Source organism: Squalius cephalus, assembly GCF_949319135.1.
Source record: "Squalius cephalus genome assembly, chromosome: 5".
Taxonomy (NCBI): domain Eukaryota; kingdom Metazoa; phylum Chordata; class Actinopteri; order Cypriniformes; family Leuciscidae; genus Squalius; species Squalius cephalus.
In genome coordinates this window covers 3,760,945-3,775,996 of record NC_137126.1, presented here as the reverse complement: position 1 = coordinate 3,775,996, position 15,052 = coordinate 3,760,945, and the positions used below count along the sequence as shown (strand labels likewise).

At 39.1% G+C, this 15,052-nt stretch overlaps 2 protein-coding genes across 4 annotated transcripts in view; both read left to right on the top strand.

The window, feature by feature from the left end:
• Positions 1-9,938, top strand: part of LOC307159022 (NLR family CARD domain-containing protein 3-like) — a 108,821-nt gene extending 98,883 nt beyond the window's left edge. Inside the window, exons 9-11 of one of the 3 annotated variants that reach the window (XR_013821324.1) lie at positions 1,505-1,642; positions 6,999-7,172; positions 8,844-9,938. Coding sequence is in view for 1 of the 3 variants with exons in the window: in XM_079872139.1 (XP_079728265.1) it covers positions 6,999-7,172; positions 8,844-8,853 (184 nt within the window). In the remaining 2 variants the exon portion in view is untranslated. Of the gene's footprint in view, positions 1-1,504; positions 2,744-6,998; positions 7,173-8,843 lie in introns of all 3 variants that reach the window. The other 2 variants (XR_013821325.1, XM_079872139.1) reach the window with 2 other exon arrangements.
• LOC307159014 (NACHT, LRR and PYD domains-containing protein 3-like) overlaps positions 1-15,052 on the top strand; it is a 322,697-nt gene that overhangs the window by 239,848 nt on the left and 67,797 nt on the right. The window lies entirely within an intron of this gene.

Sequence of the window (15,052 nt, the reverse complement as noted above, 5' to 3'; positions counted from 1 at the left end):
TTTGAATGAAACGAGAGAGCTCGTCCGTTGCGATACTTGGATGTGCGCTGTGTTATAATGCGTTTCTATTGACGACGGTCATTATAAGGAAATGCCACAGAATATAATCTTTATTAAAAAAGTGCATAGAGCTGCTTGTTTTATTTGTTGTTTGTTGATTTTCAAATATTAAACTGTTTTTAGTGTGAGCATCAGTTCTTTTTGAACACTCATCTCGTTTTAACAAAACCGTGATAATATTGATAATCACAATATTTTTGGTCACTATAATCGTGATATGAAATTTTCATACCGTCCCATCCCTAGTCACTCAGCAGTCATATGGTGGTTTCAAGTCATCTCGTAAAGATTGTATTTACGAGTTGAATGCACATGAACGCCTCCACAATAGTCGCTTTTCCTCCGTCTGGCCGAACGGTTCTTATGGTAATGAATCCTCAGCCGAACCATGGTGGTAGAATCCGTGAAGTCGCCAGGATTGATCACTTGTCTGTTGCCTGGCTGCCAGTTTCTCTATAGCTGGTTAAGCGCTCTTTGAGTGAAGTAAACAAAGCAATAATAAAATAAAAAGCAATAGCTGATCATTCTCCATAACGCGATCGCTATTCACATCTCATATATAAGTAAATCGCCGCGTTACCAAGGCAACGACTGACGCGTTTGTGTTACATTCCAAAGAGCGGCTGCTATCAAACCCACAGTGGAGAATGAAGCCGTAACCGCACCAGCTGACCCGGATCGGCACGGAGTGGAACGGTTACGCAATGAGAACCGTTCGGCCCTACAGTGCAAAAGCGGCTAATGTCGTAAATACGTGTGGGAAGCTCTGGATTTTCTATAAACCCTTATCTTACCTTTTTGCCACATATAACAACAATCGTTATCTATAAGGATAGCAATTATTATTCAATAAGAGTCAAAGAACTAAATGAAAGTTTAAAAGTTTATTAAATTAACGAAAATTATACATTTATAACTATACAAATAATTACATACGGCATTCAGTACAACACCATTCTTTGATCAGATCTTTGAAAATAAGCCGTTGTGCTAAATCGTGTTTAATAGACAGCATGACCAGACCATTTAGTCTTTCCTGAGACAGTGTTCACTAAAACATTGACAGGATCATTGAATCAGTGATTTGAACTCAGTAAACCAATTCAGGTCTATTCATGAATGAATCATCTAGACTGGTTTTATTAACGGGTTTCTCCTATTCACTGCAATGAACCGACTCAAATGATTCATTCATCATTACAAATGTATAACTATATTTATTTTGAATCCTGTGTCTGCCTTTCCCTTTGTGCCCACGGTCAGCTCCTCAGGGGCGGCAAGTAAGCGAGGGGTGGGCGGCCCGCTGGCGCTCGCCCCGACCTGTGACATAAAATGGCGTAGTCGGCAGGATGCCGCCCTGAGTTGAGCGACCGTGGGCCGAGGGTATGGCGACCAGTTTTTTTTTCTCTTTCTCTTCCCTTTTTCTTTTTCTCTTTTTTTTCAGCATCCCGCTCCAGGGACTGGAGTGGATTGGTGGGGGAGGATGTCACCGGGTGATTAAAGAAAAAGAAAAGAAATGAGCGGCAGGTGTGGAAGGGGAGGAGCTAGAGTGCTGATTGGGCCACATGCTCCCAAAAGTTGAGTATAAAAGGCCATTTTGAAGAGAGAAGGAGGAGAGAGGAGGGCACGAGGAGATGTGAGGCGCGCAGCACGTGAGCGGCCGCGGCCGCTGATGCGGAGGGAGGCCGCGAGAGAGAGAGCAAGAGAGAGACAGAGAAAACTTCAGCTGGATTGCGGGCGGAAGCCTTGGGTGCACCGTGAGTCTGTTGAATTGCAGTTTTATTGTGGAAATGAGCACGAGTGGAACCTTGCAGTGTGTGGTGGATATGCGAGTGTGGGAATTGTTTCTGCTGTTCACTCGCAGTCGCAGCTGTTCATTGACCTCTTCTCTGCCTGAATATGCTGTATTGGTGAAACACCACTTTAATCTCTTCTCTGCCTGAACCTGCTGCATTGGTGAAATGCCATTAACCTCTCTCTGTCTGAAAGTGCTGAGATACGCGAAGAGAACGTTGAAGAGAACGCGGAAGCTGTGAATTATGTTCATTCCTCTCTCTGTCTGAAGGTGCTGAGATACGCGAAGAGAACGCTGAAGAAGAGAACGCGGAAGCTGTGAATTATGTTCATTCCTCTCTCTGTCTGAAGGTGCTGAGATACGCGAAGAGAACGCTGAAGAAGAGAACGCGGAAGCTGTGAATTATGTTCATTCCTCTCTCTGTCTGAAGGTGCTGAGATACGCGAAGAGAACGCTGAAGAAGAGAACGCGGAAGCTGTGAATTATGTTCATTCCTCTCTCTGTCTGAAGGTGCTGAGATACGCGAAGAGAACGCTGAAGAAGAGAATGCGGAAGCTGTGAATTGTGTTCATTCCTCTCTCTGTCTGAAGGTGCTGAGATACGCGAAGAGAACGCTGAAGAAGAGAATGCGGAAGCTGTGAATTATGTTCATTCCTCTCTCTGTCTGAAGGTGCTGAGATACGCGAAGAGAACGCTGAAGAAGAGAATGCGGACGCTGTGAATTATGTTTATTCCTCTCTCTGCCCGAGGCTAGTGAAGAGCCTGCTGATGCTGTGAGTTGCACGTGACCTCCACTCTCTGCCTGAAGCTGGTGAAGAGCTTGCTAATGCTGGAAGAGCCTGTTAATGCTGGAAGAGCTTGCTAATGCTGGAAGAGCCTGCTAATGCTGTGAGTTATATGTTTCCTCCACTCTCTGTCTGAGTCCAGTGAAGAACCTGCTAATGCTGTGAGATATATGTATCCTCCACTCTCTGTCTGAGTCCAGTGAAGAACCTGCTCCCCAAAAGAAGAGAATGCTGAAGAGACGTTTTAAAATTGTTTTTATTATTTAATAAAGAGTATATTTATTTTGAATCCTGTGTCTGCCTTTCCCTTTGTGCCCACGGTCAGCTCCTCAGGGGCGGCAAGTAAGCGAGGGGTGGGCGGCCCGCTGGCGCTCGCCCCGACCTGTGACACTATGACTAGAACGAAATCGAAAATTTTGATCGATTCCTCACAGAAATTGGCTCCAAGGCTTCAGAAAACCTAAATATATACATCACTGGACTAGTTTTATTGTCGCTTGGTTTCCACACTGTGTTGTTTTTGAATAACCCGCGAATGAACACACACACTTGGCACACACTACAATGTAATGTTCTTTATTGCGTGCTTCCTAAAAGATTATTTTACTAAGTAAATACCAAAATCATCCAGGAAATTATGGAGTTCTGCTGGACCCTTACAATCGTCCCAATCCTCCTCTGCTAACACACACACACATGCTCCTTAAAATGTTTACAAATACATTAAGTACACACTCTCTCTCTCACACACACACACACACACTGTTCCTTAAAATGCTTACAAATACATTAACCCCCTGAGGTCGGCTATCGCGCCGGCGCGATAGGCTCGTTTTTTTCCGTATGAGTGCAAAAAAAAAAAAAAAATTTTTTTTTAATTTTTATCTTATATGCTTGTGTTATACATCAATCGATCCTGTTTAGTGTGTATTTTTTTTGTGTATGCTCATAATAGAAACAAAGTGTTGTGCTTTTCGCCAAATAAAGAAAAATAAACATGATGCGAGTTCTGCCTCCTCTCCGTCAGTGAAGTCAATTCTGAAACGCGTCCGAAAATGAACTGTAACTCAGCGAATACTCAGTCAAACAGGCATACAGTCACACAGGCATGAAGCTTGAATTCTCTACTTTTAAATGAAGTATTTTTTATAAAAAACAAATATTCACAGTTTATGTAATATGTATGCAAAGAGAGAGATGTCAGTCGTTCTCATCTCAGCTAATTAAGTTTTAATGTGCTCCGCCCACGGAGAGCGCGCGCTATTCAAACGCAAATGTGAGGCGATCCAAACAAACCTGTGAAACGCCCACATCAGCTGGATAACACACACCGCGAGTTCACTTTCAGACTTATGTACTTTACGATGCTGTGAGGAATAATACTATCTTGATAATAATCCTGCAAAAATTTACCTCAGAAGTTCTGGAAGTATCATTTCGAGGAGCAAACGGATCCCGCTGAGGAATTAGGTCAGTTCTGTTTGCTTTGTTCTAATCGGAATGAATGAACGCAAAGACGCGTGCTGTTGTGGAGCTACTACAGCTGGCAAAAATACTGTTTAAATATGAATCGCGTTTCTATGAATGAATGAACGCAAAGATGCGTGTAGAGCCCTGCACGGGCCTCAAATTTAGGCCCGAGCCCGGCCCTGGCCCGAGACGCTCAAGCCCTAGCCCGACCCGTGTCCGACAGCTCATCAGAATTATCAGCCCGAGTCCGACCCGAGCCCGTTTTTTTTCTTTTTTTTTTTTTCTTTTCATTACACAGCGGCAGCCTGCCCTATTTGCAGCCATTAAAATAGCTCAGTTTTGTTAGTTATGTTTCTTTGTTAGTTATGTAAATTAATGTTTCTTTTCATTTCTTTATTAGGTTAATTTAGACAAATGTTTGGAGCATTTTTTTTTTAAATGACGACCAAGCAAACCGAGCCGACAGCAAGTAAAACATGTTTGATCAATTGAGCCTCTCAAATCAATGCTATAATACTTTACTTGTCTACAATAAAATCAATAGATATAAAAAACTTCAAGCATATCACACAGACAGTTAGTTTAATAAATGTTTATTTATTAAACCACAGTGAGTCAATTATTTTATTTTTTTTAAATACTGAGGCAGGCTCAGGCTGCTCGCAACAGCGCTTGCAAACGAAATGAGCAATAGCCTATAAACAAATTAAATTAAATAAATTAAAAACAAACTTGCAGATTATCTTACCTCAAAAATGCACCACAGAACATGGCCATTCTTTTTTCCAGTGGTTTCCAACAGTTAAACGAAAACAAAGTCCAATCAAACGAAAAACATCAGAGGTTTCCAACAGTTAAACGAAAATAAAGTCCAATCAAACGAAAAGTTAGAACAGTCTCTAACAGAGCATCGTGGAGAAAAAGAATAGCTAAGCATCCACAGTGGAAGGTTTTAACCCAGTCCTCCTTTCTTCTATCACGAATTTTTCTCACGCACGCAATTTTTCTCTTAATATTCTCCATTATTTGCACATGAGGTGAATCGTGGGTCGCGCTGACGGGAAACCTTCTGTGTGCGTGCGTGAGACAGACTGTCATGTCAGTCATATGTCAGTGTAATTTTAAGATTAGCTGATGGCTATAATGGCCAGTATTTAAAACACGTTTTAAGTGCAGGGCACGTCCAGTTCCCGCGCGCGAGCAGAGAGATTCGCGCTCGGCACATTATATTCCGTGTGCGAGCAGAGAGATTCGCGCTCGCGCATTATATTAATGTAGCCTACTTTCACGCTACAATAATGCGCTCTCGACATTTGACAGGAAAATAATGCCATAAGTTATGAGGTTACGAAATTTCTTTCTATGTTTGTTTTTCTATCGTCAACGTCAACTTCTCATATTTTTTTTTAATTAATGTCTAAAAATATAAAAAGCAGGATAACCCAAAAAGGGCCCGAGGCCCGGCCCGCATTTTAACTATGACGTGAAAATTGGCCCGAAGCCCGGCCCTAGGGGCGTAAAAAAGTCGGGGCCCGTCGGGCTCGGGCTGAAATGCAGGGCTCTAGATGCGTGCTGTTGTGGAGCTACTACAGCTGGCAAAAATAGTGTTTAAATATGAATCACGTTTCTATGAATGAATGAACGCACAGATGCGCGCTGTTGTGGAGCTACTACAGCTTGCAAAAATACTGTTTTAATATGAATCGCGAATACAAAGAAAGATTACACTGGAAATATTGTTACAATTTTAAATGTTGTCGTAATTGTATAACCTTAATATATATATATATATATATATATATAAAGGATAGATGTAAACAAAATCTTAAAAGGTCATTATAAGCCTTCTCTTTAAATAATTTTATTATGCTTTATTAGTGACACATTTGGGAAGAGAATATATTCCAAATCTGAAAATACAGTATGAGAACAATTAACTGCACAATTACTAGAAATGTTTACCTTGGATATTGTACAATTTGCAAGCAAAATTTGTGGAAAAAAACAACAAACCAGTTATATATTGTCCTTGCATTCTTGTGGCTCAGTCACACACCTGAATGAAAGGCTCATTACGTATGCAGCCTCATTATGCGGGCCCCATTGACTCCGCAGGTGTGAATCACGCCCACCCGCATATGGCCTTTAAAAACAAAAAGTGTTTTTACAAGATTTAAATCAATGTATTGTGTTATGTGAATGATTAGGCAGGATGATTTTCACATAATTTTGAAGAAAAAATTCTAGGCAACGTCATCCATTAGTCAAAAGTCTTATTTACATATATTTAGAATGTGTTTTATGGCCTTATTTCAGAAACTTTAGTTTTTTGTTTTTGAAAAAACCATGCATAAACATTATTCTATCAAAAATACAAACATGTACATGCAAGTTGTTCACATATTATGGTAGCCCTGTTTGTGCTAAATAGAGTGAATTTACACCTTTGCCATTAATATGTTTATAAGCAACTGAAAAAAGCACAAATGTCAGGGCATGTCAGAACATCTCAAGGACCCCAAAAACCCCTCAGACCCCAGAGGGTTAAGTACACTCACACACACAGACACACATTCCTTAAATGTTTACAAATACATTAATCACACACACGTTCCTTAAAATTTTTACAAATAAATTAAGCATTAAAGCACATTCACTCACACACACGTTGGGTTTCCATGTTTTATGGGGATTTTCCATAGAAAAAATGATTTTTATACTCTAAAAACTGTATATTGAATCCCCTAATCCTAACTGATGTAATTTAACAACTTGTTTCTAATGAATATTTGTATATATTTCATATTGACAGCATTATGTTATTTATTTTTTTAAGTGCCATGTTTATCTCTGGATATAGGCTTAATGTGTGTCATTGTTCTCTACAGGTTGAGGGATTGTGGTGTGACAGATGAAGGTTGTGCTGCTCTGGCTTCAGCTCTGAGATCAAACCCCTCACACCTGAGATATCTGTATCTGTATGGGAATAAAATAGGAGACTCAGGAGTGAAGCTGTTAAAGGATCTGGAGGATGATCCACATTATAAACTGGAAAAACTATGGTAAGAATAGTTTTTAACGATTTTCATCATATTTTCATTTAAAGTTCAAATGGCTGATTTACTCACTAGAAACATAAGTCAATTGTACCAGTTTCAGTAACACCACGTGTGTGTGTGTGTGTGTGTGTGTGTGTGTGTGTGTGTGTGTGTGTGTGTGTGTGTGTGTGTGTGTGTGTGTGTGTGTGAATATTTTGTCTGAGATCATCAGAATCTTAAATTCAGCTTCAGTTTCTGTAGGTCTCTGAACTTTAAACTGTTTAATATGAGTTTAATTCTGCTCATACTGTTGTGACTGATTGTGAAAATAATATTAATGTTATTTTCAGCTTTTCCCCTTTAACTGTCTCTATAGGCATCTTTACACAGCCGAGTTAAGGCTGCTCTAAAGCGGCTCTGTGTCTGCTCAAAGTTCTGTGTAAAGACACAATGTCGCATAAAAGCAAACTTAAAATATGACGTGTCTGACCCACCTCAGCCCCCAGTGTCAGAGATGACTGTGATATTGTTTTGGTTCAGTGTAAATGAACGTGACCTTGTGCCGCTCTAAACTACGTCATTGTCATGACAACCAAACGCGCGGCGCGAGAATCAAGAAGCGGAAGACTAAACATATCGGCCTAGCTCCATATTATTTTAGCCAAATTAAAAAATGTCAGCCAACAAGGGACAATAAAGTGAAAGTGTCCTGTACTCACATCGTGAAGCAAACCACCAAAATAACAGAGTCGTGGACGTGTGTAATCAATTGGCTTTCGCCGTTTGTAATCTTCCTTTGAAGAGACTGGCAGATCAACGCGCCGCTACATTTCTCTCAGATACGGTAAATGCTTATTCGGCGTCACTGTGTTATATTATATTCCAAAAATCATCTTCTTGAGGACGATATTTCACCCACACACGACCTGCCTGAAACGCTAACGATAGCAGAATTGTTCTTTCTGGCTCTTTGGAAAAAATAATAATAATCCTGCGGTGATCGACCCGGTGTAATAATTCATAATTTCTTTGTAGCATTTGTTCCATCTGGAACAATTTTATTAAGAAATAGAAAATAGCTATCAGTACCACAGAATTATGACAAACATCAGAGCGTGAGATCGTTATATCACGCAGAGGAAATCTAAAATTCTGTATTTTTATTTATCTTGAGTTTTATCTCTTTGTCTATTTAATTACTTTTAAATTCATTTTATAACACTTTGTTAAAACTGTAGTTTTAAAATAGTAATGTTCAGAGTATTATTTCCCGCGATTTTAATTCCTGTGTAAATGCATTTATGTTCTCCGCGTCAGAGGAGCAATAAACATTCTGTGTAAATGCACATTTTGTGAATTTATGCCACTTCAGATTTGGTTTCTGTGCCGCTTTTTCTGTGTAAAGACGCCTTATGTGTGTGATAATCTGAGATTTGGGTTGTTATTAACTGATATTAAATGTGTAGTGGAGTGTAATGATCATTTCTGCTGGTTCTGTATCAGCTGTCCGTTGTGTGAAAGTGACCTTTCATGTGCTTTTGATTTTGTAAAGTGACTTTGAGCATCAGATAGAAGCTATATGATCATGCTTGAGAATGAATTAATATAGATTATCTAGTTAGTTTTCTTATGAAAAGATGTGACAGACGTAATATCTCATACTGCATATGTGACTGTTTGTGTGTTTTATTTTAGGTTCATATAGATGACAGTCTGATCTTCTGATGATCATCTGATGGTGAATAAGGATCCACTACAGAGACTCACAGTGAACAGAATCAACAGAGACTGAAGATACAGTGACTTCACTGTTATAAATTAAGACTTCATTTAGATTTCAACAATCCTCTGACAGACCTGATGAGACGGCAGTGAAACACCTTTTATTTCACAGCAGCAAATTACAGTTTCTCATTCAAAGACCATTTTATTTGTATAAACGCACAGTAACTCAAAAAGCTCTAAGTTTTGTTACAGAGTAAATAAAGAGCCTGAATATCTTTGTGTTGTACCAGCAGAGGGAGACAAAGACTAATTAAAATTAATTTTTCATAATTATGAGAAGAAGAAACAGTTCAAGCTCACTTTTTGAAAACAATGGAAGCTTGAGTTTATACATCTTATTTTTAATAATAGTTGCATTACATGTGTTTTCATGTTTTCCTTTTTCTTTAGTGTGGTATGTTGCTGTTTTTGCATGTATAGGATCTACAAACTTACAAAGCTCAAAGTCTCCTATAAAGATCTTGGGTGCTCGAGCCCCTTTTAAAAATTAATCAAAAGTGCCCCTCTCAAACAAATATCAATGATAATATTGGGGTCAATAAAACAAAATGCATTCGATTATAATTAACATGACAATGTGAACAAAACTAAAGTAGCCTAACCTAATCCCACACAAATACAGGATTGGATTGATGTTTTAAAATGTATTTTCAATATGGAGAGAATTACATTTTATGTGAATTTTCAGAAGGATTTGTTTATCAATTTCTGGTTTAAATTGATTGAGTACATAACTCCTATTGAACCAAATACTTTTTTGATTTAGAATTTTGTCTGTTTTTTTTTGTTTTTTTTTGAGTGATGAGATTATCTCCCCCCTCTTTTGTAAATAGTTTCTGTGTTAAATCTGAAGAAAACTGTAAAGGGATACATTGAGGTGTTTTATTTTTTGTCACTGTCACTGTCTGGAGAGTTTAGCTAGTCCTGTTTAACAAATATTTATGTAAACCGGTAAAGCTGTAAAAGTGACAAATGTGATCAGACGTAAAATAATAAAAACCCTTTAATTAAAAAACTAAAGTAGCCTATTTTTACGAATCTGTCAGTCTGAGGTGTCGTTGCCATAACGCGTTGCTATGGGTTGCGTCACTTGCATGTGTCTTGCTTCGGGCTTGACTGACGTGACCATGGACATAATAAATACTTATATTACTTATAGTCCAGGCAAAGTAGCGTTTTACGACAGACTAATTGTAAAATAATTTTTTGCTGCTTAGATCTTTTCTATGAGGTGTCCAGAACAACATACTAAAAGTCCTAAGAAATCCTAGTTGAGTAAATATGTTAAATTCTCATCAATCCGAGATGTGTGCCAATAAGGCCAGGCAACAATACACCCCAATGGGGCTATTTTTTTCCTTTACTCCTATCAAAATGAAACTTTAAACAATGAAAGTACCCATGAAAAGTAACAATTTTTGTATTACAAGTTTCTTTGAAAATGAATTTGAATATGCAAATGAGCTATACACTAATCGAATATGCCCAAAATACACCCTAATAGACTTAATTCTTTCCTTTACTCCTACCACAATAAAACTTTACATAATAAAAGTATACATGAAAAGTAACTTTTTTTTGTATTTTTGCACATGAGCGCCACACTTATTGAATATGTCCTAATTTGCATAGGCAGAAACACCATATGTATGACAAATACATCAGCCCAATCTTCATCCAGTCATCCTACTGCCAATGGGTGATGGCAATGCTGCTTTTAGTCTGGCCTCTAACCTGAAAACTGCCTGGCTTGGTAGTACCTGCCAGGGGTATAACCCCCGCCGGTCTTCAGGGTCACGGAGGCACACAAGCCTCCCCACCACGACAAGGTAGCAACAACAGGGGAGGTCTCTTTTTGGTGTTTTTTCTTTCATTTTATTTTTTCTTTATTTTTTCTTTAACTAACCTAGATATTGCTGTTGCTAGCTTCTCATAACACTGCAAAGCTACTTTACAAACGTTGGAAGTCTGATGTGTGGCCCGCCTGGTCTGAAATACTTGCTAACTACAAAAAGAGAAGCAGTTTTGGTGTCTGGCAAAATTATTGTAAAGAGCTGGAATGTCTGGAAAGTGTGTCTATCCGGTTTTTCATCTGTCTTCTGTGTGAGAGTGAATCGTTTAGATGGTAAGAATGACTTCTGCCTGTAATCTCGTAATCTTACCAACAATACCAATCATTTGTAAATCTACCAGCCCAAAATTTAATCTCACCACATTACTAATGACTAAGATGGCTATTCTGACTTTCCTCTGATGTTATCTGTGGGGGAATGCCATTAGGTAAGGCTTGTTCGCAAATAATAAATAAAAAATTTAGAAAGCAACTGGAGGCAAGATTGTGCAATCAATTCTTAAGGTCAATATAAGTCTTTTTGTGGCAAGTGACTTCAAATTTATCGTGTTTATGCATAGGTTAACTTACTGAAAGGACATGAATGTGTTAGTTATTTGGCCCCTGTTTTTTCTACTTGTTACTTTATGGTTTCTTGGCCATAAGTCAATTAGGCCTAGTGTTGAGCTCATTTGCATATTTAAAATAGATTTTTCAAAGAAACTTGTAAAACAAAAATGTTACTTTTCATGTATACTTTCACTGTGTGAGGTTTGATTATGATAGGAGTAAAGGAAAAAATAAGTCCATTAGGGTGTATTTTGGGCATATTCGATTAGTATATTGCTCATTTGCATATTCAGATTCATTTTCAAAGAAACTTCTAATACAAAATGTTTTACTTTTCTTGTAGACTTTCATTGTGTAAAGTTTTATTGTGGTAGGAGTAAAGTAAAAAGTTTAGCCTATTTGGGTGTATTTTGGGTGCCTATATTCGATGTGTATAGCACATTTGCATATTTAAATTCATTTTCAAAGAAACTTGTAATACAAAATTTTTTTTTTCATTGTGTACTTTCATTGTGTAAAGTTTCATTTTGATAGGAGTAAAGTAAAAAAAATAGCCCCATTGGGGTGTATTGTTGCCTGGCCTTATTGGCACACATCTCGGATTGATGAGAATTTAACATATTTCCTCAACTAGGATTTCTTAGGACTTTTAGTATGTTGTTCTGGACACCTCATAGAAATGATCTATGCTGAAAAAAAAATCTTTTACAATTAGTTCTATTTTTGGCTCCACAATGAGTTACTTTGCCTGGACTATTATGTCTATGGAGGTGACGGGGTCAGTCTGCGTGATCAGTCCAGCGATGACTATGACTATGGCTCATCATTGGTCAACTCAATCAAAGCGCTGATTGGCCTCACATCATCGCTGAAACCCAAAATTCAAAATGCACAAATGTGTATACAAAATTAAAAGTTACACAGAATATACAACCTCTATAAAAAAGGGTCCATAAGATGAATAAAAAACATGTCATGAAACTATGTAAATAAAAAGAGATGCATTTTTTGCCTTGTGCAGTTGCTAGTGTACACTACCCAGCATAGTCGGAGTGTGTGAGCCTTCCCCTGGCCACGGACTTGAGACAAGCAATATACAATTCGAGTAAAAATTTTCTCCCTCAAATGCAGTCTGCCTGCTAATACTAGTTGCTTTTTATAAAGAAAAGCTGCTCATAATTGCTGATCTAGGATCAGTTTCCTCCACTCCAAAACCAAATGATAAGCGCGGCTGGGCTGCCTCAGCTGTGGTCTGTGGAAAACGTAAATTGCATGCTGTGCGCACGCGCAGAGATAATTAATTTATGCAGGATTTTTTTTTTCGATAAACAATTTTTAAATGAATGAAAGCAATATAATTCATACATTTAAATGTTTTTATTAAATTGTGATCACTTTAAATACAAATTCATTCATTTTAAAAATAGTTTATGACACCCATATCCGGCACTCGCCTAAAAACGCGGGTTTATGTGCTTTAGAAAAAAAAGTGATTTAGGCTATTAGGCTAATTTTGAGCTGGCAGCCAATTTAGTTGACATAATGGACATACGGACATTTTTCAAGACAAAGACTTCAAGCTGCAACGATCTAAAGAACAGCCCTTACCCATCCAATTCAAGTGTGCAAATATCTGACAGAAACTTAGAAGAAAGCTCGTCTTCACAGATATCAACAGATACAGCCGGTGAGTCTGGCTGCACCAGGCCTTGTGACCGGATCTTTGAGTTGTGTTTCCAATAAAAGCAGCACACCTGTGGATTTGGGCACAAAGGAAACTGGACCATCACAACCCTACTTGCCCGAATACCCCAAAACATTGTTCGGTAAGCAGAACCGGTCATTTTCGTCCGATTACTATAAGACATATTCATTCACTGAATACAGCAAAGAGGCAGACGCGATTTTCTGCTTCCCATGTAGATTGTTTCAGTGCAGTTCTAGTGGTGCATACAGAGATCCTGCTTTTATTGCAAATGAAGTATGTGACTGGAAGAATATATTAGCAAAGCTACAGAAACACGCAGACGTAGCACCACATCGTCAGTGCAGTGATCAGTGGCACTGCTTTGAGCAAACCAAAGCTACTGGTTCCATCGCTGCACAGTTAAGTGAATCTCACAGGACCACAGTGCAGAGCAATAGGGAATGCAGCATCCATTGTTGACATATTGCTCTATATAGGGAAACAAGGACTTGCACTGAGAGGGCACGACGAGAGAGAAACTTCTGCAAATCGTGGGAACTTTTTGGAGCTGTGTGACTGGTACGCCGGACGTGACAAGCTTTCTGCGCTCGATTAAAGGCCCCGTTCAATCTAACGAGCCCTGACACACAAAATGAAATTTTAGAAATTGCTTCTGGTTTAGTCAAAAACAAAATAATCCGCGGCATCAAAAACAATGTTTTTTTTACTGTTCTAGTGGACGAAGCAGAGTTTTAAAGAGGAACAAATGGCCGTGTGTGTGAGGCTACACAGAGAAGCTGGAGATAAAGCAAAGATTTCTAGGATTTGTTGACTGTTCTGAAAGAGTTGATGCTACTGGAATTTATGGACACATAAAGCACTTTCTGGATGCGTGTGGAATCTATTCTTTACGTTGCACAAAGTTATGATGGAGCGGCTGTCATGTCCGGTCACGTAAACGGAGTTCAGCAGAAACTCCGTCAAGACCATCCATCTGCTGTGTACATTCACTGTATGGCATCCTCGAGAGTCTGTATGTGTTTTTCTCACAACCAGGAACACACCATGCATACCAGCAACACCAAAAGGAGCTCGGAGTTAAAGCCGAACTGACAGCACTCAGCGACACGCGATGGGCGTGTCGATGGAAAAACATAGCAGCTGTCAAGACTTCAATAAGAGCCCTGCTCTCCACTCTTTCCGAGCTCTCTGTTCCACCTTATCGTAGGTTTGTTGAGGCATCCGGTCTCTTAAGCCATCTCAAGAAGGCCACGTTCTGTGTGTGTCTTTTGGTGTTTTACCATGTTTTCAGTATGATCCATGTTGCACACAATACAAAAGAAAGACACGACACTATCTCAGGCCTCAAGTGTCATGGAATCTACAATAAACGGCCTTGAGAACATGAGGACCACTGAAAAGTGGGACGAATTATGGATGGAGATTGAAGCATTCTGTAATTCACTTGACATTTCAGTCAGTGAAGATGAACGCGATCTTACGCATAAGCGAACTGTGATAAGAACTGCTACGTTGGATTCCTCTGTTGTCACAAGTTCCCTTGGACAAAGAGAATACCAAACAAACATCACACAAAGCATGAAAGAGAAATAGGCCCAACAGCTCTATTTTCCTGTTTTGGATACCCTGTTGGGTGAGTGTCAGTCCCGGTTTTCCACTCAGACCATGGGAATAGCAAAGAGTGTGGATGCAGTGCTAAAATGTGACCCAGAAGGCGCGCAGTTTCTTTTAAATAAATATGAGACCACCCTCTCTATCAACCCTAAATTGGCATGTACTGAGATGAATTTATTGAAACTGAACTCACGTCACTCATCTCCTGACTTCGTTAAGGAGGCACTCTCGACTGGATTTTATCCAAACTTCAAAAAACTTTTCAAGTTGGCTCTAACATTACCGGTGGGGACCGCAACATGCGAGAGATCTTTTTCAGCTATGCGACGCGTAAAGAATTGGATGCGTTCAACAATGGGCCAGGAGAGACTTTCATCCTTGAGTCTGCTGCAGGCC